Genomic DNA, 27415 nt, shown 5'->3' on the forward strand with positions numbered 1-27415 from the left:
CTCTATTTTGCTATTAAACTGATCCAATTAGTACCTAAAACTCAGTCCTAGTTTTTCTTACTTGCTTCTTGTGTTTGGCTTCTAGTTCTCTCTTGAGAATGTCCACTGTCATATTTGTTTTAAAAGCGTTCACCTTTACTTTGCAGGGCATAGTTTTACTAGCTGCTTTAAGATCTCGCAATTTACAACAGTTCTCAGGGATGTTGTTTGTTAATTGTCTTTTCCCTTGGGAATTATTTAGCTTCCCCTTGTTCTTTGTAGGATGAGTAATTTTTGATTATATAGTGCACGTTTTTAGCTTACTAGACTCTAGATTCTGTTAAGATCCTTTGAGAATATACAGGCAGAGTTCACCAACTAAGACTCTGGGTGGTGGTTTACACAAGAGTTCAGTTCTCAAAGCCTTTGGTGTACTCTCCTGGGTCAGTTCCGTACAAGCTCAGAGTGAACCTGGGACTTTATACATTGCTATACCTGATTCCTTTCTTGAGCTCCTTCTCTCTGTGATTTCCCCCTGCTCTCCAGCTCCCATGAGCCCCCTTTCTTTGCCATCTGCCTAGAAAGCAGGAGTATTAACACCATCCTCCGTTCCCTCACCCCCTGATATCACCTTAATGTTAGTAATTTCTTGTGACTGAGTCCAACTCCAGGGAAAAGTGGTGAGAAGAAAGAGAAGAAAAAATGTGATAGGTATTCCTCTACACTTTTCAGACCACAGAGGCTCCTGTATTCAGTTCTGCTGGTCATGAAGTAATTTTTTAAAAGTTTTAGATGTCTTTGTGGCCACTGCTGCTACTATCACCACTGCTGCAAGACTGCAGCTTCAGGACTGAGGTTTACCTCAGGGCAGGGCCAAAGGAATGAAAGAAAACGGATTTCCCCTGACTCGCCATCTTACAAGCCTTATCTTTCCACATCCTCAGACCAAAAACAGTTTATCCCAGAGTTTTTTGTTTGTTTTGTTTTGTTTTGTTTTGTTGTTGTTGTTGTTGTTTCTGTTGGCATCTGCTGTACAGTTTTAGGATTCTGGCTGCTCTGAGTTTAAGCCAGGAAAGGAAGGAGGAAAACAAACAACAGGACACTTGCCGCTATATTGTTCTTTCTTCAAGTTTTCATTTCCCTCCACAAGCTGCCTGCTATTGTTTAACCTTCAGAGCTCTCATATATTTCATTTATGTATTTTTGTCAGTTATAATGAATGGGAGAGAAAGGATAAGATGTAGTTTCCCCATAATAACTTGGACTGCAAGTCTTGTAGAGAATTAAAAATAATAACAGTAAGACTGACTAAAAGATAGTCTGATTTTTTTTATTATCACCGTACACATGTAATTTTAAACACTGTCAGTGAGCAGACATCTCCCACTGCCCTGCCCTTGGTAAACCACTGATATGGGGAAATTGGGAGCCAGGAGTGATAGGAAATAGGGCTAAAGAGTCAGCTATGTTTGTCCTGGGTTATTAAAGAACTTAATAAGGATGGTGTCCTTCATTTTGGAGTTCTAAATATGCATTGGATACTGAGTGTATTCTTTTAATAGACCTTGTGCATAAAAGCATAGATGAAGAATTAATGTTGACCTAGTAAATTATGAATTTGTTAAGAGCGAGGAACATATCAGCTTTACTTTTGTGCATTTATTCATTCAACAACTATATATTGTGTATAACTATATGCTACAGATACAGAAATATCTCTCTTTAATGGACCTTTACTCTGAAGGGAGAGAGAGATAAATAACCAGTCCGTTTTAATATAATGTAATAAGTGTTACCATTTTTAAAAAGCACCAAGTAGTTAAGATGTACAGTGAATTGGGGATGGGGGTGCTATCCCAGGGTATGTGCAGAGGTTACAGAAGGATTCTTATATGAGCTGAACTTAGCTGTAACCTGAAAGAAAACTAAGAGACAACCTGAAAAATAGAGTGTTTCCAGGTGATAGTATGACTAAAACCAGGGACAAAAGATGACATTCTTCTAGAATTATAAGTTGTTTCTGTTAGATCTGAACCACTTACAGGAAAATGTGAGGAAGAAATGATAACGAAATAAAGAGGCATTAGATCACGATGGGCCATATAGGAATTTATGTTGTGTTTGGGATGATGGTATCGTATGGCTTGGGTATGTGAGTATGGATCAGATGTTGACACCTACCTAATATTATTATTGAATAAAAATTAAAATAGATAATATTTGTAAATTAGTTTTATAAATGTGAAAGTCCAGCAGACCCCTCCAGTTGTCCCTAAAGTATCAGGTGATAGAAGTATCAGTGAACAGAAGAGGATGGATTCAAGGTATACTTTAGAGGTAGAATTAATAAGACTTGGTGATGGATTTGATATTGGATTCAGGGAGCGTTAAGTGTTGAGTATGACTTCTACATTTTTTTTGTTTTTTGAGAAATGTGACTGGTAAAGGTGCCATTTATGAATAAGAGAAAAACTGAAGGAGAAGAAAATTTGAAGGAAGATAAAGCTTGAAGAATTTCATGTCGGACTTGTCAAATGTGGGATGCCTATGAGACTTCCATGTGACCATGGAATTGCCTATGTAAGTGTAGGGCTCGTGGAAGAGAAATAGGGTGAAGATATAAATGTGTGAGTTATTGCCGTAAACCTGAATGTTCAAAGCCACAGAATAAATGATATTGCCTGGGAAATCATTGTACAGTGAGAAAAGAATACCTAGAACCTAGCCCTGAGGGGAAGCCAGGAAAGGAGATTTTGAAGGACTATCCAGAGAGGTGGATGGGCAGTTAGGAGATTATGACATTATAGAAGCGAAGAAAAGCTCATTTAAAGGAATGAGTTGTCAACAATGTATATTGCTGCTGAGAAGTCTCTTAAGAAAATGCTAAGATGTGCGCCATGAATTTGGACACATGGCAGTCATCCAATGACCTTGGAATGGGTAGGCTCGGTGGAGAGATGTGAACGGAAGCTGGATTGGACTGGTTGAAATGTGAATATGAGAGGAAGAATCTGAGACAGCACATTTGGATAAGTGTTCTGAGAAGCTTGACTGTTGAAAGAGGCTGTGGAGCATGGGGTCAGTGGAAAACAGTGGTGTTAAGGCAGACATTAGAAGGTGTAAAACCAACCATGAAAATGATCCAGTACAGCAAAAGCAGGTGAAGATTGAGGAGAAAGTCCAGGTAGCTGATGCAGGGAAGTCCTTGAAAAAGTGAGAAAGAAAGAAATGCATAGAACAAAAGGAGGAATTGGTTTTTTGATAGCGGGAAGGGAAGACATTTGTCAGACAGTGTAAAGTATGAATAGAAGTGAAGGGGTTGAGGATATTTCCCCATGAGAGTTGCAATGATGGGTCATGAAATCTAAGTTTTCTAAAATGTTGGAGATAATGAGATGGCAAGCACAAATGTAGATCTGTACATCTGATCATGAGAAAATGAGTCTGTCTGACGGCTTCTCTATTCTCCCTTCTCCGGCCCCTCCCCCACCTCAGTGGAGCAGGAGACAGGATCCTCAGCAGAGGACAGCATGGATGGAGGGAGGGGGTGGTGAAGCACTGAGAAGTTGGAAGAGCATGAAGAAGGAGAAAAATGAAACTTGAGAGTGCTCAAGTGTCCATGGCAGTTATGAGTGTCTGCTTGAGACAGGCACGCATGAATGTACGGAGAAGCCGATTTGCTTGTTTTTGTGATATTCCTACAGCAGACACAGAGGAGACAGACATTTGGATTCATCTAGGATGGGGTTTTGCCAGGCTAGTGGAACAAGTGAGGGAGGTGAAGGAGTTGAGAGTATTTTCCAGGGAGAGATAACAATGACGCATTATAAAATATAAATTTTATCAAAATGGATGTAAAAGTAAAAAAAAAAAAAACTGAAAAATGTTGGATCGGGGGATTTAAAGCCTTGGTGAAGAAAAATAATTGTTCCCTCAAGCGACCGAACAAAGATTTTAAAAAGGTAGGAAGTTATGGACAGAGTGAGATGCTTAAATTAATGCCTTCAGAGGTGGTTCAGTTTCTGACAAGTTTCAGGTGTGAATGTGGAGTAGGTCACTGAAGACAGCAGAGCAAAAAGTCATGGAGATAAGATCAAGAATGTGAGGGGCAGGTTTTTGATGGATTGTATTTCTGGACAAGGAGGTCACAGAGAATGATGGTAGGAGTGAGGATGCAGATGGATACTCTAAGAAGCAAAGATTTTTATTGAATAGAAAAAATAATAACCAGGAAGTCAGTAGAGAACAGAAATGTGATGGAAGAGGAAGAGGCAGGGGTGTAATTATTTAGATAATATGAGCCTTAAAGATGTAAGGTTTGAAAAAGATGGAGCAAGCTCAGAAGTTTAATTGGAAAACAAAGACACCAACCAACAAAAAAATATGATGTGTGGTATTTAAAAATTGGGTAGCCCCCACTTGACAGGAGATGTGTCCAGGAGAGCCCACGTCCCCGCCTGAGTATGAGAGTGAGGTGGAGGCATCTCTCCAAGAATTGGATGCTGTCAGGGAGCGCTGATGATGCAGGAGAGCTTCCTGAGTGCAGAATGGAAGGACTGTGAAAGGGTGGGGGGGATGTGGAGTGCAGTCCAATGAAGGGTTATATGAAACAGCGGGTGTGAGACTACAGGAAATCATAGGTGACTGGAGATTTACACTTCTACAGGAGAGGCCAGCAAACTACAGCCCATGGGCCAGATTCAGCCTGAAGCCTCTTTTCTGTATGGCCTGAAATGGAAGATTTTTTTTTTCTTTTTACATTTTTAAATAGTTGAGTATCAATCAAAAGGAGAATACTATTTTGTAACACATTAGGATTGTACGAAACCACAATTTCATTGTCCAAAAGTAAAGTTTTTTGGGAGTGAAGCCACACTCACTGATTTATGTATTATCTATGACTGCTTTTGTGCTACAGTGGCAAGTTTAATAGTTGCTCTAGAGGCCGCTCAGCCTGCAAAGCCTAAAACATGTATTATACTAGTTGGTCTTTTACAGAAAACGTTTGCTGACCCTATTGTATAGAATTGGTTATGGAAGTCTCCTGGAGAACAGTGGTAACTGGAGCTGATACTGGGGTCTTCAAAGCACCATAGGATGCTACAGTGGTGTGCAGGCTTGCTGTCCCCACAGGCATCATAGGAAAGCATGGTTAAGGCTAACACCTCCTGAAGGTGTGACTATGACTTCGAGCTTTAATGAGAACACAGTAGTCATAGGAGCAAGCTTCTGATTTACCTAAGCAACTGAATAATTGCCATCAGCAATCATGTGTGTTCTGGTTGCTTTGTCTGTTTGACATGCAATTTTATCATCTGCTTGTGCTCTCTGGCTCTCTCACACTCTCCTCTCCTTCCCCTCCCCTCATTCCTTTGTCCCCCTTTTTTATCAGCTGCTAACTCCATTGGTTGATGCATGAGCTCCTGTCTGCTCTTGTACCGTACCATGGAAGGTGCCATTCAAGTCTTAGATATGGAAATTCGTCTTCTGAAGTTGAGATTTAGAACTGAAATAAAAAATAACTTAACACTCATCAGTTAAGGTTGCTAGTTTTTTCACTCCAAGATCCAGTAAAATGTTCCTTTATTTTCTCTTGGAATTATGGGGAAGGAAGAGTTACTGGGGTTGAAGAAGTTTAGAGGAGTGGGAATTAATGCAACTTACATCGAGCAGTTGAGGACAGGAGGAGGCAGGAAGGACAGCACTGTCAATGGCAGGCAAAGCCCTTAGTCCTAAGACCAAGCAGGTGCAGGAAAGTCACAGGAGCATGTTGAGGCTCATTTTGTAGTGATGGTGGCAGTTTTTTCCTTGCCTGTCCCAGGAAGGTAGAGAGTTTAATCTCACTCCTTGCAATCATTCCACTACTAATTATGGATAGACAGAGCTGAATGGCCAGGCTGATTCCACTAGGAAAAAATTCAACCTAACGGATGATGACATAAGAAAGCTCTCTGAGACAATTTTGATTAGGGCACACTGCATGCCAAGGAAGCAGGGACATTGGCTGTAAGAGCTTTTAACTAAGAATATTTGTGAAGGTGGCCAAACCTGGCTCTTTTCTTATTAATTCCAGGCCTAGCTTGATGAAGGCTGTATTAGTCCCTCTTAGGAAATATGGAATAAAATTATTTAGCCTTAGAAGATTTTAAGACATCTCTTCATGAATCCAGCCCTCTCTCTCTCTCTGTCCCTCTCACACACACAAACACACACACAGACACACATGAGAAAGAAAAACCTTAAAAAATACATCCACTGTTTTCTTAAAGGTCATCAAAGAGTGTTCTGAATCGTTGATATGACTAACAATTGATATGATATGATGATATCATAATGAATCATGATAGGCTAGAACAGCCATCAAAACTCTAGTCAGCTAGTTTATTCATTCAACCTTTGCCTACATGATCGTTTGGCCCCTTTTCTAGGTGCTAACCCTGCTGTAGATATTGGAGATATAGAGGTGCATAAAAGAGTCACTGTTCTCTTGGAAATTAGAGTCCAGTGGGGTAAACATATATAAATAAATAACAATACAGTGTAATTAGCAATGCTAGAGAAACAAACAATAATAAACTGGGTGGGGAGGAGGCCCGGAAGTTTGAATGTGACGAAAGGGTTCCCAGAGCAGTGATTGCTGGGATAGTTTTGAAGGCTGCATAGACATTTGAAGGTGGACAAAAGAGAAACAGGCACAGATCAATACAATGCCTCATGTTTTAGGAACTTGACTGGTGTGTCCAGTGGGTGTAGGGGGAAGTGAGATGGTAATAAAGAACCCAGAGAGGTAGGCAAGAGCCAGCTCATGGGAACCTTCACATTCCATGCCATGGAGCAATGTGGAGCAGTGGTAGGATTTAAGCAGAGGTGGGACTGACTCTTATTTTTGGCAATTATTTTGGCAATAAAGAAAAGAATAAACGGGAGGCATGGAGATGCATAAAGAGGATATTGTAATAATACAGAGCATATAATGAGGGCCTGAATTAAGACAGTAACAATGATGAGGAGAAGAGGAGAATGGATTTGGAAGCTGTAAAGTGAGTGGAAACAGCAGGGTTTGTTGATTGAAGGTGAGGAATAAGGGAAAGAGAGCAAGCAATGTAACTCACTTTTATCTTACGAGAATGGGGATTTGACAATGCTGCCAAGAGAGATCAGACGCAGGAGTGAGAGCAGATGTAAGGGCAAGGTGGTGAATTCAGCCTGCGGTGTCTGGGAAGCATACAGAGGAGGCATTCCCCGGGCAGTTATGGGCCTGCAGCTCAGCAGGTCCTCCAGGACGGCCATGCAGATGTGGAGATCATGAGCACAGCTGGCCATCTACTGTGCTGAGATGGCATTTAAAAGAATAGGTTTACCTGCGAAGGGGGTACAAGTGGTAGAGAGTGGGCCTTATGTGATGCTGTTATTTAGGGATTGAGTGTCCCAAACTTTTCCTATAGTTTGTTCCTTCTAACATTTTTAACATTATTTCCCATGTGTTAATCATTCTTCCATATATTTGCGCAACTTCTCTCATATAATTTTCAGACTCAATATATGAGTATTTGAGTAATAAATAAACAACCACATTTTACTAAGGAGGGAACTGAGGTCCAGTTATTTCCTCAAGGCTACCAGTTCGTAAGAGACATCGCCATACTGAGGATTCAGGAGTTCTGTGTTTGTCTGCCTGTTTTAATGTATTGCATTCTATCCAAGACCCAGGTGTGCATGCCTATGTTTAGATTTTATGTGAAGTGAAGTAGAAAGGCACAGTAGTAGTGTGCTCAGTGAAAGAGTAAATCAGCTGTTCTTTTCCTTTCCATACACTGTCTTTTTATAGATTTCATGTAGGTGAAAATTCCACCTGGCAGTGGAATGCTAAGAACAGAGGGGCGAGGCATTCACAAGTCAGTGGGCAGGGCCCATGCACGTGTTTCCAGCAGGATGATTTGGTGGGAAGTAGCTATGGTGCAGAATAGATTTTGAGAACTGTTTATAAAGATTCATTTTTTTCCACAGTCAAAGGCTTTAATTAAATGTTACAAATACAAGGGTTTTCAGTCATAGCTCCCTTTTTCCAGAGGCCCAAACGATCCTACTCCAATAGGCTTCCTGCTCTTCTGTAGAACTGTGGTGTGGTTTCCCAAGCTATTCCCCTCTGCACATGGGCTGGTGTCTGCCCTCTCCAGGCCAACTGAAAATACACAGATGGCACTTGCATCTCTAGTATTCCCAGCACCTTGTAGTTTTCTCCCAGAATCTGATCTGAATTTATTCATTAGATTGTCTTAACTATAGATTTGACCCCACCCCAGGTTTTCTACTCCCTCTGTCCCCCAAGTGGTCCCCTTGTCATTGAGGTTTTGCTTGATACCATCACTAATAAATGGGATTCTTCAGGAAGGCCTGCATTTTGCTCTGCGTCTGAGGATGCTGCTTGCGAAGGGAAGGCTTGGCCTCCCTCCTCCTTCCATGTGCAAGAAGCCTCTAGTTCATCAGCCAGTGGGCATGGGCCTCTGCAGGCATGGGCAGGACCCTGCATCCTCCGTGCATTTCAACTTACGCTTTGGTGGGAAAAGACCTTCTCCCATTTAGTGAAAAAAGAACTCCCCAGATCGATATATCTATTCTTCAAAAGGATTATTTATAAGTTATTTCACTTCCCATCCTCCACAAAAATATTTAATGAAACATACGTAAGGCTCTGCTTCCCCGTGGAGTGATGTTCTTTTCCCTACCATCAGCTACCTTTTTGCCGGCTTTTTCTTGGCAGACATGTGAGTTGACATGGATTTGGTTCTGCGCCATCACTAGGGAATGATCCGTGTGTCCTGGGCTCCTTTTACATCCTTTTCAGAGAGCTGTAGAATCTCTTCTTAAGGAAAACACACACCAATGCATGTATGCATAATATTATTTCCTGGTGTTCAAAACCCCTGGGGATACAGTTCCACAGTTCTCAGATTCAGGATCCCTGCCCTACAAAATGTATTGATGGCTAGAACATAGGCTGCCCTACTTCCCAAGGCTGTTGGGATCCCGGTGGTGAAGGTGTGATCCTGAGCACAGTGGCGTGAGGAGAACCTTAACCCTTTAGGAGCCTCTTAAGTCAAGAGAATTCCCTTAAATTAATCTGGGTGAGGAATTGAAAGCAATTAACTCCTTCAGAGTTATCAGCACTCAGTACTGGCTTGTATCTCCAGTGATTTAGAAAAAGGGAAAGCAAACAGCCAAGATACTGAGGCAATATGACACTGCGGAGGGCTATATTTATCCCCTATCAATGTCTTTCAGATCAAATTGGCTGAGTTTACAAATCAAAAGCTGATTTTTTTATTTTTATTTTTTTAGCAGCCATCAGCTGCACTACTGCAAATACACAGTTCCCAGACATCAAGCTGCAAACTCTAAACACCCAGCTGTGTGCTTTCTGACTTTGATATCATCACGCGTAATAGCGGGTCTGCATGCAAATTTGAGCTGACAGGCCTCCTGAGAAGGCTCACAGCAGAAGAGCACCCAACTCCAGGGCCAGCCCAGCTTCTGAAGCCACATCTGCAAAGAAAACTCATGTCATGTTGTTATGGGAAGGGATCGGCCTCAGAAATGCATAGGGCCTGGCTCTGTGGAGTACAAAGGTTTCACTTTCTTATAATTACACTTTAAGTTGCAGCTTCTCTTTAATATGAAGCTAATTATTATTCCCAGAAGATTTCCCTATCAATCAAAAAATATTAAGGGAATTTTTTCTGCCTATCTATAAAGTGTTACAGTTGATATATGCATAGCCATGCATATTCAACCATATACATATATTCAGTTCCAACTATCAAATGAGTTCTTAATATATGTCAGGATCTATGATAAATGTTTTGTTGATATCGATAGACACACGTGTGTATACACACACACACATGAAATTTATAGTTGGCACCAGTTTGTGTAATATTTTTATTGAATCTATATTTATTGCTTTATGAAAGAATCTGGTTAATAAATTAATTTAAAAACTATTCATGGCCAGGCACGGTGGCTCACGCCTGTAACCCCAGATCTTTGGGAGGCCAAGAAGGGTGGATCATGACGTCAGGAGATCAAGACCATCCTGGCTAACACAATGAAATCTCATCTCTACTGAAAATACAAAAAAATTAGCTGGGTGTGGTGGCAGGCGCCTGTGGTCCCAGCTACTCAGGAGGCTGAGGCAGGAGAATATCGTGAATCCAGGAGGTGGAGCTTGCAGTGAGCCGAGATCATGCCACTGCACTCCAGCTGGGTGACAGAGCGAGACTCTGTCTCAAATAAAACAAAACAAAAAATACTATTCATTTGCATTTCTAGCTTATGCAAAGGGTATAGTGAACATAGAAGTTGTTTGAGGAATGGAACATGGTGCAAAAGAAGGTATGGCAAGGTGGAGGAGCTCAGGGAGAAGCAGTTTCTGTGTATCCAACAGAAAGGATATCCTGAGAGAAAGGAGGAGATAAGTTTCCCAGGTATAAAAGAAGTTCGGGTGAAGTAAATAGGAATCTGAGCTGACAGAGGCAATGTCATGGGGATGTTGCCATATGCATACTCCACGACTTCTGCACAGCTCACAAGCGGCTAGCGTGGGCCTATTTAAGAATGCTTTCTCTTATATGATGGGAACCACCTATTTAGAATAATTCAGCTGTCCCATTTCCCAGAGCTGGGCTCTGTGTTTGTTGTCAACTGTGTGAGGCCTGTACTGCAGTGTTACAACAGGCAAACATAGGTTTGAGCCCTTCAGAACTTTTCCTATGAAACATCTTTTAAATTTGCCCATTTTTGGCAAGATCATCAGTTTCTCTTTTCTGACAGCCGTGCTACCTGTATCCAAAGAAAATGTCAAGGAACTATGTGTAATATATATGTACGTATATTACATATATATGTAGATATAAAATATATTTATATCCTTTTATTTTTAGTTCTGAAACCAGAGACATTTTTTAAGCTCTCAGCAGTTCTTACCTGGGCTATGCAGCTATACCTGCTTTTTTAAAAGAAATGATCATGAGAAATTATATTTCTTATCAGTCACATCCTGTTTTAAGTCAAGAAAGTAGAGTTTTCTAGTTAAAGGATCTGTGGTGAATCCTTCGTAAGATTTATTATTATTAAGTTCCTACTGGCAAAGCAGAGGTCTGATTATTATTTCATTTCTGAGTTGAGATGTTCTTGTATCAAGGATCATGTGTATTAACATGTGCTAAAGCCTAATTAGGGTTGCAGTAAAAATAAAGATCATGATAGCTACGATTTCCTGAGAGCTTCCTATATGCTAACTGCTTTACCCATATTTAGTCATTTAATGCTCACAATAATACTATAAGGTAATCTTATGTTCTCCATTTCATAGAAGAGGAATCTGAAGTGCACAGAACTGAACTGTCAGATAGTACCGTCTATAGGGCTCGAGTGCAGAAATACTAGAGCTCATCACTGCCCCACAGTGCAGCCGGGGGGAGGTGGTGCTTACAGCTGCTATCAACTCTTCAACCATTGCTCCAGCCTCGTATCAGGCCCACAGAAGCTATCCTATGTAGATCATTCGACATGAATGTCACATTGTGGAAACACTTTTTAACACTGATGGTTTCATCCTGTTGCTGCAGATATTGCTGTGTGGATTATGTGGGTAGCTCACATGTCCCCAGCCTTGTCTAGCTTAGCAGCACAGGATTGCACTGATTCCATATTACTGTGCCTCTCAGCACCCATCCGCCTGCCTGGGACCCTCACTTTACCTCAGAACTGGCTCTGGTATTTCTTGGAGTCCCTGTTACGTGCTTAAATACAAGTCTTCTTGTACCACCCCCTTTGACAGTCCCTCACATGGCCTCTGCTGCCAATTGGAGTGGGGCTGTTTTTGAGCCTTATTGGTCTGTGCTTTCCAGCTCCCAGGACTGCACTGAGTCCTCAGGGGACCTGGTGTGAAGAAGGCCTTCCCCAGTTCATCAGCAGGCCTTGACAACAGAACTCACAGTGGCACCATACACCTCTGTATTAGTCTGTTCTCACACTGCTATAAGGACATACCCAAGACCGGGTAATTTATAAAGAAAAGAGGTTTAATTGACTCACAGTTCCTCGGGGATTGGGAGGCCTCAGGAAACTTACAATCAGGGCTGAAGGGGAAACAAACACGTCCTTCTTCACATAGCAGCAGGAAGAAGAATGAGTGCCCAGCGAAGTGGGAAGCTCCTTATAAAACCATCAGATCTTGTGAGAACTAACTCACTATCATGAGAATGGGATGGGGGAAACTGCTCCCATGATTCAGTTGTCATCTCCACCTGGTCCCTCCCATGACATGTGGGGATTATGGGAACTACAATGCAAGATGAGATTTGAGTAGGGACACAGCCAAACCTCTAAAGTCTTTCATGAAAACAGCTTCTTTCCTTTCTGGCCAAGCCCACTTTCTTCATCAGACCTCAAAATTAGTTCCTGGGGCTTGCATGTGTTGGTATTGAGGAAGATGAGTCTCGCCTCTGTCTGTCTTATCTCCCAGCATCTGAGCAAAACCATGCCTTCATCCAGTCAAAACAGAAAACCTTGAATGTTCATCAGCCATCATAATGGCACTGGGGGAATACAACTGTCCTTGGGTTTAACAGGAACACCTGATGCAACCTGAGACGGTGGAGAGAGCAGTGGCTGCAGAGCTGGTGCAGGACTGGAATGTCACTGCTAATCATGGGATATGGGCTAAATTTTAAAAATGATTCCTTCCAACTCTCCAATTCTGGGATTCTATGTTCTGTATCTTTTTCAATTTCTGACATCCAAAGATTTTATCTCAGCTGGTATATGTGCCATAAAAATATTAAGCAAGGAGGCAGCTGTGTCCTCTCCTCTCCAGTAGCTACAGCTGTACTCCTGACAAGCTTATTCTTGGGTATGATAAAAATGATCAGTGTGGGTATTATTATTTTCAGTTATAAAGATTTTTAATGCCCAATCTATGAAGTCAGAAATGTGGATTTTCTTTTCCAAAGGGATGTTATGCACACAAGACAGTCTCTGTCATTCGATTAGTTGTAAATGCTGAGCTCAGCACTTTGGACAACACCAAACCCCTGTGGGGATTTGGGGGCAAGTGTGATCACATATCCAGCTTGCTTCATTTCCCTGCTTTGCTTGTCGAATTTCACTTAATGAAATAGCTGTATTTCCAAAAAGTTGGCTGTGAAACAAATTTCTGTTAGATAAATCATACTTCTTCATTGATCTACACTTTTAAATTCAGGATGCCTTCTCCTGAGGAAATAATTGGCCCCCAAACTAAATATAAATTATACTAAACACTTGATAAACCTTTTAAAATCACATATTTAAAGAAAATCTTTTCTGTTAGAACACTAATAGTGATGATATTTCCTAAAGTCAGGAAATACAATTATGCTAAGATCTATGACTGTAAATGGTGTTGTTTTGGGAGTGGAGCCACAGGAGGGTTAGGTGAGCAACAAGGGGTCTCTGACTTTTTTTCATTGAATTCAATGTGTTGTTCTGGGTCTGTCAGCCAGAAGTTAGTCAATAAGAAGTTGACAAATTTTAAAATTATGTGAACTGGTTTCCTAGCTGCCTTGAGAGCCAGAGATGTCCAAGACCTGGTTCCTGCTGTCAAAGGCCTTCAATCGCATTGGAAAAAGAAGCCTCCTGTGTGCAGCACAAGATAGCTACTCAAAAACTCGATTGCAGTTGCAGGAGCAGTGGATTGGACATCAGGAGACCTGGTGTGCTCCGTCAGTGACCAGATGTGTACCCACAGACTCCTCTAAGCTTCAGTTTCCCACAAGAAAAATATGAGGCTTGAGCGAAATCACTAGTTCCCAAACTTGCCTATTCATGAGAATTTCCTAGTAAGATTATGCAAGCACCTCATCCCGGGAGATTCTGGTTTAGTGGGTATGAGTGGGACCTAGAATTCTATATTTTAAGCAACTACTCTAGTGAATTCTACTGCAGACAGACTATGTACTAGCAGAGCAACTATGGAATTGTATAACCATTCATGTCCCTTTAAGCTCTTTAATTCTCTTATGATTTTAAAGACTAGATGAACTGAATGTGCAACAATAGTGCAGAACAGCCAGAGGCACCAAGAGTTAGGAGACAAAAGGGAATGTATTAGTGTCCCGGGGCTACTGTGACAAGGCACAAGAAACTGGGTGCTTTAGAACAAGAAAACTGTACAGTGCTGGAGGCTAGAAGTCAAAATCAAGTGATTGGTTGGTCCATGCTCTCTCTGACAGTGACAGGGGAGAACCCTCTCTCGCCTCTCCTGGCTTCTGGTATGCACCGGCAATTCCTGGCGTTCCTTGGCTCATAGAAGCATCACTCCTATCACATGGTCATCTTCACCCTGTGTGTCTCCACACTACCCTTTCTCTGTGCGTGTCTGCCCGAATCCCTTTTTATAAGGACACCAGTCATATTAGATTAGGGTCTACCGTAATACCTCATTTTAACTTAATTACCTTTGTAAAGACCTATTTCCAAATACAGTCACACTCTGAGGTACTGATACTTAGGATCTCAACATACCTTTTTTGGGAGTACACAATTGAACCCATAATAGGGTGTTTGCAAGGAAGAGTTAAAATTTGAAAGAAAGGTGGTATTTGCTTAGATAGACCAAGAGGGCACAGCTTTCTAGGTGACAAAAAAAAAAAAAAAAAAAAAAAAAAAAAAACAGTCTGTGAAGAACAAATCATCATGTTGGTCCAGGATGAGAACCAGCATGACCTGGTAGGAGAGCTGCAGCAGTGATAGTGGTGGTGTGGTATACCAGTTGTTTAGACTAAGTTCTACAGAGAGCTTCTCCTGGGCCCTTCAGTGTCCCCACCGCACTCCACGTGTTGTCTTTCACAGCAACTCTAGAAGTAGGTAACGTTATTCTGATTGTGCAGATGAAGATATGGTGGTACAGGGGAGTTAGGTGACCTAACCCATCATGAAACTAGAGGGTAGAGAATTGGCTTTTTCTGATCCCACACTTTTGCCTCTTAGGACGATGATCTGTTGCCTTCTTCATAGCACTCATGCAAAATAAACTTGGGTGAATAGATCAGGGCTACTTTATGGAGGGCTTTGATAATAAGGGAGTAGAGTTTGTGTTTGATGTGACAGAAAAATAAGGAGCCATTTCTAGTGTCTGAAGAAGTGGACCATGATGAAGGGGATATTTCAGGAAGATGAGTGTGTTATTTCCACCCGAGGATGCATTTTCTTTACAGAAAGAAAAAGCAGACTTATAATGAGAAGCTGTTGACCATGAAGAGTTTCTTTTCATAGGGTTTCCTCAAGTGGTTTGCCTCTTCCCCACTGATGTCTCTTAACCAAGAATATCCTTCAGCACTTTAAAAACTATGCTTGCTTGCTTTTTTTTTTTTTTTTTACCCAATATGCTTTGTAAGTTCCTCACACTAGTGATAAAGCACTGATCACTTCACAGCCACAGCACAAATGCTTTTAAACGAAACTTTTCCTTGATTTATTAACTCTAGAAACTCAGATTTCAGTTTAGTGTTTTTGGGGGCTTGTTTGTTTGAGGCATCTCCTTCAGGAACCTGATTTTGGGTGGTTCAAAGTTTAAACTGACCAACTTTCTCTCTGGTTTTGCCATATATGCCTCTAGTAGAGAAAAAGGTGGGTGAGAAGAAAAGTGAGCATAATGACAATGAAAGCTGAAATTTATTAAGCATATTACTATGTACAAGTCACTTTTTACATGCCTTACCCAACTTAAAAAGTGTACATGTAATAACTGGTGAGCAATGAAGTCATCGTGGTTTCTCTATGATTGCACATTTGGTCCAGGGAACATAGGAAGGTAGGATTAAGCCTCTCTGTTCCTACAGGATGACTTGAGGCAAAATCTCCTTTCTCTGGAATTAGAAATTTGGATCAGTAGAGACCATATGCCTTCCCCAAAACTTGAGCTATCCAACGTCCTTTCCTACACAAGATCACCTGACATAAATATACAAAACTACACATAAATTAATGTGGCACCCATGTCCCCACAGAAAACTGATGAGTTCTCGATTTTGACTGCCTTAATATTTGTGTAACTGCATTTCAGTCCAGGACTGTCGTGCCCCCAACAGGCCTTTCCATTTGGATGTCCATGACAAGTTGGCCCCTGCACATCTCGCTGTGGCCACAAAAGAGCATATTTGAATTATGGAATTGAAACAGATGCATGAACTTTAGCTGGAGAACACAAGAGATCCAGAGAACCTCTGTCTTTTTGTTTGTTTCCCCGCTTTGGTGATGTAATACACAGCTTCCCAGGAGACCTGAGGTCCTACCAGTCCCTGCTCCGACCCTGGAGCTCAATCCAGAAACAGCTGTCCAGAGCTAATTTATTTCCTAATGCTGCGGCACTGTTAATTTATAAATTACACTGGTAATTCGAGCTATTATTAATTTCAGATGGTGTAGGGCAAGCCTAATTAAAATATGACACCAATTGCCACACATATGTACCAAGGACTACCATTTAAAATTAATGGAAATATTAAGTGTGACACTGGTCTCCGAGATGCTTGGCACAGTAATTATAGCATTCTGGCAGGGGAAAATCTGACAAATGTAAGCCCATGGTTGGTAGCAAATAAGCAAGGACAACACAAGAGGAATGACAGATTCTTCATTTAAAGCTCTTCTCAATTCTTCCACCCATCCTCAAATCAAGGTTAGTACCTTTCCCCTAAAGATGCTTATCAAACAATATTAATAAAGGCTACTGAGACCATTAGAAGTGTCTTACTGGTAGGAACTGTGAGTCTATTTGGGTTAATGTTGTTTGTCCTCTTTATATCCTGGTCTTTTTGGCCGTGTTTTCTACTTATGAACAGATTCCTTCTTTGTCTTGTGAATTTAATATCTCTTTCTTGTTTGTTGTAATGGACATAGGCTGTTCTTTTCCTCTTCTGTACGTAACAGAGGCAAGAAACTTTCTGTACATACATAGTGTAGTTTGCATATGGCATGAAGATGTTTGAGGTGAGGCCCCATTTGGGCCTACTGCTGGGCAGTGGCACAGACTTATCATGGCCAAAGAGTGCTGATTAAATGGAACAAGGCAGTGGCCCTTGTTCACAAGACCATGGTCTTATTGTTGTTGCTGTTGTTATTGTTATTGTGGTTATCTTGACAAAACAGTGACTTCAACACTGTCATGGAACACATACAATCATCCCTTACATACTGCACACATCATCCCTTGTTGTATCGGTTTTTTACAGCCACTGTTTTCATGCTCTGGGCCAGCAGAAACATGTGTCATTACAGAAGGGTTTTATGACCTGGAGAGAAATGTTCCTTTGTTCCCTTTCTTGGGCCACTCATGTTAATACAGTTCTACACCCCCTGAAGCTGTGCCTCCAGCCAGATTACAGGATTAATAACTAAATCAACAGGTGGGCAGCACACGAGAGTTTCGGAGTGCTTTCGCATGTGAGTGTGTACATATGTATGTAGGCATGTTCATGTGTTAGTCTAAATAGCCCTGTGTGACCCTGTGAGGTATTAGGATTGTATGTATATTACGTTTGGGAAAATGCTTCTCAATTGCTAGGGACAGTCTTAACTTATGCCTGTTGTCTGCTAATAATCATTAATTACTAGCACCTCGTTTCCTTTTAAAGGTATCCAGCTTTAGGATGCTATCTTTCTAATTACCCTCATTTAAGAGATAAGGGAGGATAACTTGGGATGTAAGCCCAACTTTTGTTTTTCATTGTCTTTTGGCAAGGAAGCTAAGGCTCAGGTGCCTCGGGGCAAGAACTGTAAAATCTCCTCTAGCCTTACATATCTTGGTCTTTCCTTAAATATCTTGGTCTTTCAATAACTGAGTGCTCATGGCCAGACGTCAGGCACAGAGTCTGGTATGTGAAGCGTTGTTATTATTAGTCATAATTTTTCACTAAAGACAATGAGTCCCGCAATGATTAGGGGACTGAGTGGATTTGCAGCCATGTCGCCTGATGAATTTCTGACATGCTTGCAGTTAGGCATCAAGTGTGGAGTCCCATTGCTGGTCTGTCTTTAGGATTTGTACCTAGGAGCTCTAGCAGATCGAAGTTTAACACATTGATTTCTGCCTATCCAATTAATTATCTGAGTCAAAAAACAGAAAGTTAAATTTATTATGTTAGTGTTTCTGCTACCTTTGTGGTGCATGTGTGTGCCTGTGTGTGTGTGTAGCTGCTGGTGTGGCATTTTTAATTAATTTATGCTCAAGGATACAGTCATAAACTTTATATTCAAGGCTCAGTCTAAGTGATACCTTGAGATCAGAAAGAGTTAAGGTGCCTAACTCAGATCCCAGAGCACGACTGCTTGGTAAGATACAGGCAGTGTAAATGTCAAAATTATTAATCAATCACTTATTGGGACCAGTAATTCTCTAGGCACTGTGCTTTGTTCAGTTAGGAACACAAACATTTCAGCTGTTCCACTGGGGAGCCAAGGAAAAGTTGGTGGTGCAGAGGTGTAGAAGAGACGGAGGAGGGATGATCCACACAGTTCCTCAGAATCTGAACTTACAAGTGGCAAATTATCTGCATACATAACCATTTTATACTTTGTTCTCTAAGTGAACATGTTTGGTCTTTTTTTCCTTGTATTTCATTACATGTTACTGGTTTTCCTGCAGCGGTTGGTTTTGTGAGTGAAGACGAATACTTGGAAATTCAGGGCATCACCCGGGAGCAGTCAGGGGACTACGAGTGCAGTGCCTCCAATGACGTGGCCGCGCCCGTGGTACGGAGGGTAAAGGTCACCGTGAACTGTAAGTGTTCTCACCACCACCTGCCCTGCACGTGCATGAGGGTGGCCTGTTGTCACAGCCACCACCCAGGGCCCATTGGCACAGCCAGCTACTGACTTAGGGTGGGAAGAATGCAGCACCACTTTCCACACTCTGCTTTCAGGAGCAAACATTTCAAACTCTAGTTTTTGACACTTCAAGGTGTCACAGTGTCACGTTAAAAGAAAAAGCAGCAAAAGCAACTGAATATAATGCCAAACTTGATTTGCATGGCTGGGAGATCATTAAATGGCATTCAACTCATAATTTTTTAAACATGTCTTCAAATCCAAAATTTTCCCATAATTTACTCACACAATACAGTTGTGCTGGAGCCTCTCACTGTCTAGACCAGACATCTCCATAATGGGACAAGAAACCATGTGCTAGAGTGTATGAAGGGAGTTTAGAACTTCCATTTATGGTATGTCTATTATATCTCATTATTTTACAATTATAGATGTGCATGGTATACATACAAATAGCTATGATACAGATCTTAGAGGATGTAACAATAAATTTGCTTGTTACTAATAGAGATACAGAATCCAAAAAGTTTGGGAGGCCCTGTGTGGACCCCTCATTCTCCTTTCTCAGCCTTCCAGATTCTCTCTGACATCAATCCTACTTGAATTTCCTACCTCCTTTCACTCTTTTCCCTCTGGGTTCCTCATTATGTACCTTGACTTAGCTCCCTACAACTTTCTGGAGGTTTTCTCTGCTGTGCACATTCCAGGAAGACTTATGAAGCAATAGAACTCAATAACTAAATCGGCAAACAAGATGACTTCCTTTCAAAACTTGGGTGTGGTGGAGTTAGGAGAAGGATACTGTATCTAGGAGAATATCCGATCTTTAAGATTTAGGTTTGTGTTACATTGTGAACCCAGTCAATATAAAGCAGTTTAAGAAGCAAGGCAATAGGTATAAAAATGCTGTCATTTTAAAAATCATATCACAAGTTTTTACAAAGGGACTTAAGAGGATTTACAGTTTATTAAGATGAACTTAAAACATAAAGAAACAGAAGCAAAGAAAAAATACACTTAGGAAAATGAGTGAAAGCTAGGAAAACCTCAGCACATGAAATATTACCACAAGACCGCTAGGTGCAGGTGCAGAATTTGGCTTAGCCTTGCTAAAGCAAAGAGGGAAACATCGCCTGCTTTAAGATTTATGTTGTCCATAAGATGAAAGCAAATTAGTTGCTTGGGAGAAACACTGCTTTTCATGGTGCTGAGACCTGGAGAAAATTCTCTTCAGGGTCTCCACAAATAGAGCACTTGGAGAGAGTCAGCAACATCATGTACAATATTTCTGCATTAAATAGAATAGCCAGTTTATTGTGGCTCTTTTTCATAATGCCCTGTAATATAAACTGGTAGAATGTGAAGTGTAGTTTGGTAAAGACTTCAAATGAATGCAAACCAAGTGCGTAGGCCTAGCTGGGTCACCTGCTCTGGCTTGATTCAGGGATCTGTTTTAGAATACCAAGAATGACTGATCTGTATATCCTTCAGGCGATTCTCCTTGAATATTATTTCTTGCAACTGAGCTTTTGATGGGAATTGAATAGTTCGAGGTTATATACTTTCGGCAAGAACCTGGTGTGCAGAAATTCTAGAAGGCTGCTTAAAGGTGCTGACTGTCAACCCGTGGAGTGTAGGGTTGATGGCCTGGCATCATCCTATGAAAGTTAAAAAGTTTAAACAGAAAAAATGCTTGAGCACATGGTCATTTCAACTCTGTACAGAGGAGAACAAAAGCAGTACATGAAAGGAAGACCCAGCTTTTTCTTAGAGCAGCATCAAAAAGGTGTTTATTCTCTGGTACAATTTATGTAGCAGTTTTACCTTCTAAGTAAGCAGAACCAGGGCAGAGAATGAGAAACAAAATCAACAAATGAAGCAGCCTTCTTCATTTTAAAATGCTATAGGTCAGGTGCAGTGCCCTGTAATCCCAGCACTTTTGGAGGCTGAGGTGAGCAGATCACCTGAGGTCAGGAGTTGGAGACCAGCCCGGCCAACATGGTGAAACCCCATCTCTGCTAAAAATACAAAAATTAGCCAGGCATGGTGCCATGCACCTGTAATCCCAATTACTTGGGAAGCTGATGTAGGAGAATTGCTTGAACCTGGGAGGCAGAAGCTGCAGTGAGCCAAGATCATGCCACTGCATTCCAGCCTGGGCCACAAGAGCGAGACTTCATCTCAAAAAAAAAAAAAGTGCTATGAGACATCTTCTTTTTGCAGATCCACCATACATTTCAGAAGCTAAGGGTACAGGTGTCCCTGTGGGACAAAAGGGGACACTGCAGTGTGAAGCCTCAGCAGTCCCCTCAGCAGAATTCCAGTGGTACAAGGATGACAAAAGGTAAAGCTTCCTTCTTTCCTATCCCACCCCCCCCCCCACCCCCATCTCCAGAAGAAACTTTTCCAGGGTCCTGATTCCACATGGCTGCAAATGAATTCTATAAAATCCTCTTCTGAACTTATCTCTATAGGGGGCAAATGTGCAAAGAAGTCTTTTCTTAACATTAATGGATTTCAGCTACGTTTTTAATGTGACCATGTAGAATTATCACTGGCCAACCAACAGACCTGAAAGGTAACTTTTTTTAGGAAAGCAAAATCGCAAAGGAAAGGCCACCGGGAGCATTGTAAGGCCTGTGCATTTTTTATAGGCCAAGAACATAATGTGTTCTGCCTGAAGCTATTTTTGCCACATTCTCAGGCTTGCGTGAAGGAGTTAGGAAGGCTCTCGGGGCCCTGGGAGTGGCTAAGAAGTCAGCTGCAGCTAGCAGGTCTCCCCTCCTGTTCCAGACACTATCAGTAGCGGTGTATAAGAGTCCATGACCCAATTTAGCCCTCCCTTTGTGCCCAAGTTGCTCTTTTACTGTAGGAGAAAAGAAAAGGGACTATTCCCTTCCTTCCCATTGTCACAGCGTCCTCGGGATATTTGTTGTGAGTCACTGAAGATGATCATTTCTAGGCGTTGTCAAATGGCATATCAGTGCAGGGATCAGTAGCTCAGTGCAGCCAGGCACCATGGCAGTTGCTGTTATCAAAGAGCGATTTTAAGGCGGATGAACAATGGAAAATGGGCAAGAGCTGCCTATGTTCAGAGCATTTTCATTTAAAAAGAGGTGGTGGTATAGGGGATGCGAGAGTCCTGAGGTGTACGTGGGGTGGAGTAAGAGCAAGGAGTGAGGGAGGCCAGGAAGCTGAGAAGGAAAAACAATGAAGAGGGCATTCTGCGAAGGAGAGCAGCATGAGAAACCGCAGGCCAGGAGCAAGTGAATGGCTGCCCACGCTGTGTGCACATCTTCAGCCGGCCTTGGCGTTCTTTCCTTATAAGGTCAGTCAGACACCAAAAGCTCTTTCTAGTCTCTAGATCGAAAATTGAATTTTGTTTAGAACCATGTCAATCAGTTTTAAGATTCACTGGGTTTTATCATAATCCTCCCAAATGAAAAGCAGTGTTTGGTTTTTTTAAAAAAAAATTTTAAGGACACATTCTGGCAGCTTCTAGTGAGATGTATTATATTCATCTAGCCCATTTCACAGATGAAAGAACTAAGACACAAAGAGGAAAACAAACTCATGAAGAAAAACAAGAAATAGAGCTGGCTTTCCCCTTCTTCCAAGAAAGAAGAATCAAGCAGAATGGAGTGCATTTTCCTGATAAATATGGTTACCTTACTTAGAAATTCTCTTTCACTTATGCATTCCCTCTTCGACCTTCTTATTGTACTAAGAAGTAAACTGAGGCATAAAAATTAATTATTGAACCAAACCAAACCAAAAACCTATTGAGCTATGGGGTCAGTTCCCAAATCTTCAACTGTCTAGGTCTTCATGAAAAGTCATCAGCTGCATCCTATTATTCCAGTTCTTTATTGGAGAAAAAGAGAAAAAAAATATGTAGAGGAAAGCAAAATCTTGGAGGAAAATAAAGCAAAAGTGGCCAATGGCAAGTAAAAGGATGAAAGAGCTCTCTTCTGTGCAGCATCTGTGGTCACAATAGGGACAGCTGTCCCTGCCACCATTCACCCAGGAGGACAGAGCAGGCTGGCAGGGCCAGGGATGGTCTTCAGAGGCCCCTGGCTCAGGCAGCTTTGTTTCTGCCTTTCAGTTCTTCTGATAGCCTCTCCTTTTCATTTAGTTTAGTCAGTTTTCCCTTTGCTGCACATATATTTATTTATTTCCAGGGTGCTAGCATGAGACAGGGCTGTCTTTCCTCCTGGTCACAGCAAGTTGGGTCTGCCAGGTAGGTCTCCCAAGGCATATTGTGTCTGCCCTGGGGGAAGGCCAGCTGTAGCCCATCTCCCATTTTCAGTGAGATAAGCAGACTTCCAAGGCAGATTAAAGAAAACTGTGTGGTGAGGACAGGCAGTTTTCTCAAGAGTTAGTTAGGTGAGAAGTCTTTTGGCCACATGCTAAAATGACTCAACCGCACGCTATTCTGTGTGTTACCAACAAAGGAAGAGGAATGGAATACTATACCTACGGAAGGCCACCCATCCAACAGGGGCATTAACCAGTGAAAAGCCCACAGCTTTCGTAAGAAACTGAGGCCTGGAAGCAGTGTGGGATGGAGGGGAGGTGTACCCGCACAGCATGTCCTCCCAGGAGCTGCAAAGCCTGCAAAGCACTGCTGGCCCCCTGTGCTGTATTTAGCTAAAGACATTTCAGAGCTGTCAAGCAGGAGCCTACTTTCGGTGAAGTCTCTTCCCCACTGCAGAGCTGAAATCTCATTCACAGTTTGGTTATGATGGGAAAGCTTCCTCCCCATGGTGGAGGAATGGTGTCAAAATGGCCAGTGGGATCAATCAGCCTGACTTGCTCCCAGAATCCTCCTGGTGAGTGGTATGGACAGCACCCTCTAGAGGATCAATATGTACATAACAAGCTGGAAATGTAAAAGTGGCCTCTGGCTGCACAGCCGGATGCCTCATTCCATTTGGACAGTGCTAGCATTTTAATGAAGTCGTGGACTCAGGCCAGTTCATTGCCCCTAGCTTTTGGAGAGGAAGGCTCCCAGAGGAACATCTACATAATGAAAAGCAAGGCAAGTCTGTCCACCCTATCTTCTGACTTCCCTGGAGGCAGATGTTGGGTGAGAACTCCAGCCAGACCCTGCCTCTCTTTTCTGATCAAGGTTACTGTAAGTTGCAGGAGTGGAGAAAATTATTCTGTAATCCCACAGAGACAGGTCTTCAGATAATGACAAAGCAGCTGCCCTCTATACCAAAAACATACTGTAACCCAGGGATGGGCAAGAGTCATCTATGTCTAACAACTCCATAGCAATACATTATACTGATGCCACTGTGCGGTCCACAAAGCATTTCCTCATCATTGTCTCAGTGGGCTTCACTTTCTTTTTCTTCCTTGAGTACTGTTTTTCTCAATAGCATCCATTTGCCCCAAAGCATGTCCCCTGAATCTGTTCCAGTATGCTCCCACCATGACATTGTCTGCTTGCTACAAGTTGTGCTCCAGCCAGGCCCTAAACAGGAAACGGTTTTGTGTCCATATTCCCTGAGCTCCTTCATTAAGAAGTGATTTTTGCCTCAAGAGTATTCATCTTTCCCATAGCACAGAATCAGCTTCAGGGCAAGGATTACAAATTGTTTCAGGGAAAGTAAAATGTTGGCCTAAAGCTCATTCTAAGAAATGGACATTTCAGAATCTTGCAAAGGAAAGTAGGTAGTGTCCATGATTGCCATAGGAATTGCTGTTAACAACTTCCTAAGAAGGAGGACACGTGCCTACTGACTCCAATAGCAGCTTTCTCCTTACCCTTTTATCTGCCTGGTAATAGAATCCATGGTCCTAATAAGCATACCTCACTTCCCCCAACTAACTCCCCGTGGCATTTCTTTAGTGGACCCTAGACCAATGCAAGTCCTCCTGGCTTACTGGGCTGCCATTGTGGAGCTCAGGGAGACTGTCCTGGCTCTAACGGGACATATTATTGGGAACCTCTAATCTCTCCAGACTAATCCTCTATAATAGTCTGGGCAGATCACTCTTCCCAAGCCCTTCAGAGTCCCCTGATGAGAAAATGATGATTTTTCTCCTCTTCATAGCCAAAAAATTAAGTATTATCTATACAATGCTTCTGGTGCTTCAGGAGAAATTAGGTTACCAGGTGCTCAAAAAACATTTTTCTTTCAAATTCCTCACTCAGAAGTTCGAGTTTTTCATTTGCAGGGTTGTCATCATCAGGTCCATACATCTGAGCACCTACTGTGTGAATCATATTGCTGTGAATGCCACACAGCTGGCAGGGGGTATTTGTTGTGGTGTTGCTGTCAGACTACAAAGCAAGGATGAGAGGCTAGGGAGATCAGATGTTCTGGTAGGAGTGCCCCTGGGCACATGTGTGAAAATCAAGAAACACGTGTCACTCACTGTGTGTGAACTATTACTACATTGTGGTGTGGTCGAGTGGATCAAATAGTGGTTATAATGATGTCTGTCAGAAGGGGGGCAAGGAGAAGATCACGAATCCCTGGGCCTATCTATCTTCTTCCTATGAGGACACATAACCATCTTGTTTTCTTCTTTTTTTGTCTCTTGTTTCTCTCAGACTGATTGAAGGAAAGAAAGGAGTGAAAGTGGAAAACAGACCTTTCCTCTCAAAGCTCATCTTCTTCAATGTCTCTGAACATGACTATGGGAACTACACTTGCGTGGCCTCCAACAAGCTGGGCCACACCAATGCCAGCATCATGCTATTTGGTGAGACTGTGCTCTGAGCTGGGCAAAAAGAGGGGAGAGCTGGGTGGGAGGGCCCCTCAAGGCCAGGGTCAGAGGTTAGCAGAGTATCAGTGGACATGGAGGGGAAGAAAAAAAAGAGAGAGACACAGAAAGAAATGGTGAGAGGGAGACAGAGAGAGACAGGGAGGAGGTAGAGAGACAGAGACAGAAAGAGAAAGAACGAGAGACAGTGTACACGTATACAAAGTAGTATATGTATAGTACATGTATAAAAGTAGATCTCAGAAGTGGGAAAAGGAAAACGAAAAAGAATGTTCATGTTTCATTCTATAATGGAAAAGATCCAGAGACAGGAGAAGAATACTTTACTTTACTTTGGAATGCCAAAAATGACATATGATTTTTTTTTCTCAGTGATGGCTCCTAAACTGACTGTGGGAATCATAATTGGGTAAAATAGTCAAGAACTCAGAGGGGAACGTTTGCTATTTCAGTCTTTGCTCACTGGCTTAGTGTAAAATTTTCCCTTTTCGGAAACTGTCTCCAGTCGCTGGGACGTGAAGAGCCCTGCGTTCGTCACATATCTGGCTACTGTACTGATATCAGAAGAAAGTGAGCGAGCTCCCTTGTAAACCCTGATGTCTGCCCCTGCTAGCAGAGAGCTGTGCAGACATGAGCCCGCCTTCCTGATGGTGCCACCAGGCAGGGCTCTGGGCCTCTCATGATGGCTCCATCCCTTGATGAACGAAGATTCTCCCTAAAGGCCACAGGATTAAATTCCGGTTGGCTTTTGGGCAAATCCCTTCATACCCCATCAAGTTCTTTGAGCTTGAGATTTTTCAAATCTGTTTCCCCAATCCCTCATGTTAACAAGCACTCTTGAATGTGATGGGGAAGTAAGGGGAGGCATTTGACAGATAATTTGCAAGAACACAAATTCCTTATATTCTGAGAACTTTGGGATAATCCCATAGCCCAGCCATGTGCCCTTGGTGATAGCCTATGTGGCTTGCTCCGCATCATGAGGCTGCACTGCTTCACCACACGATGTCTGCTTGCCCACTACATCCTCCTGCATTCTACCCGGCACAAATAATAAAGCCCAGCTTTATCTGAGAGGGCTGGGAAGGAGAAAGCCGCCCTTGATCCCTGAGCCAGTGGCTCAGAAGGGGCAGAGCTGTGATTTGAGTGATTCATGTGTCTGGCGTCTCTCACACAGGGATGATCATAAGAGCCCCTCGCATTTGTCAGGCGTCTGTCTGCATGAACAGAGACCAGGATTAGGAAGGAACAGACCCCTCCTTCCCTTGCTTTGCAAATCTGAGGCTCCCCCTCAGTTTCCCATTAACCCCTCCCAAGTCCTGCTCTCTGCCCACAGCAGTCCTCATCCTCACAGGGGTAGTCATCTTCCCCCGGCCACCCCCCACTTTGACCTACTCTCTCCTGACTTGGTTGCGTGAAATGGTTCAGCAATTGGCTTTATCACGATTGTCTACTTCCCTGGCTTCTTCCCCTTAAGCCATCTCAGGATGAGAATAGGGAGAAGCAGCAAACAGTTCTCGTAAGAGTTGAATAGATGACATTTATGACAAGGAAAGCAGTAAAGCACAGGTCATAAATATGCTCTTTTCAGCAGGCACACGTGTAGCAATTACAACGTCTACTTCCCGTGCCCCCCCTGCCCTATGGGTCTATCAGCATCTGCCCTGTGCTTCCTCTGGGATGTTTCTACCATTGCCAGCTCTCTGGAGTCCAGGGTTTTCTAAAAAGGACATGAAAAAGTAGTAGTGTGTATTCATATATGTATAGAAAGAGTGGGTCACACCAACATGAGTGAGTGGGGTACATGTGGGGATGTTCTTTAATGCCA

The 27415-nt window shown here is 42.3% G+C and overlaps 1 protein-coding gene across 14 annotated transcripts in view; it reads left to right on the forward strand.

Moving 5' to 3' along the window:
• The window catches only part of NTM (neurotrimin), a 971166-nt gene that overhangs the window by 924612 nt on the left and 19139 nt on the right, over window positions 1-27415 (forward strand). For all 14 annotated transcript variants that reach the window (XM_063635678.1, XM_055273801.2, XM_055273798.2 and 11 more), the window contains 3 exons: window positions 18665-18799; window positions 21070-21190; window positions 25415-25566. In XM_063635678.1, the coding sequence (XP_063491748.1) occupies window positions 18665-18799; window positions 21070-21190; window positions 25415-25566 (408 nt within the window). The remainder of the gene's footprint in view (window positions 1-18664; window positions 18800-21069; window positions 21191-25414; window positions 25567-27415) is intronic.

Source organism: Symphalangus syndactylus, chromosome 3, assembly GCF_028878055.3.
Source record: "Symphalangus syndactylus isolate Jambi chromosome 3, NHGRI_mSymSyn1-v2.1_pri, whole genome shotgun sequence".
NCBI classification, from domain to species: Eukaryota; Metazoa; Chordata; class Mammalia; order Primates; family Hylobatidae; genus Symphalangus; species Symphalangus syndactylus.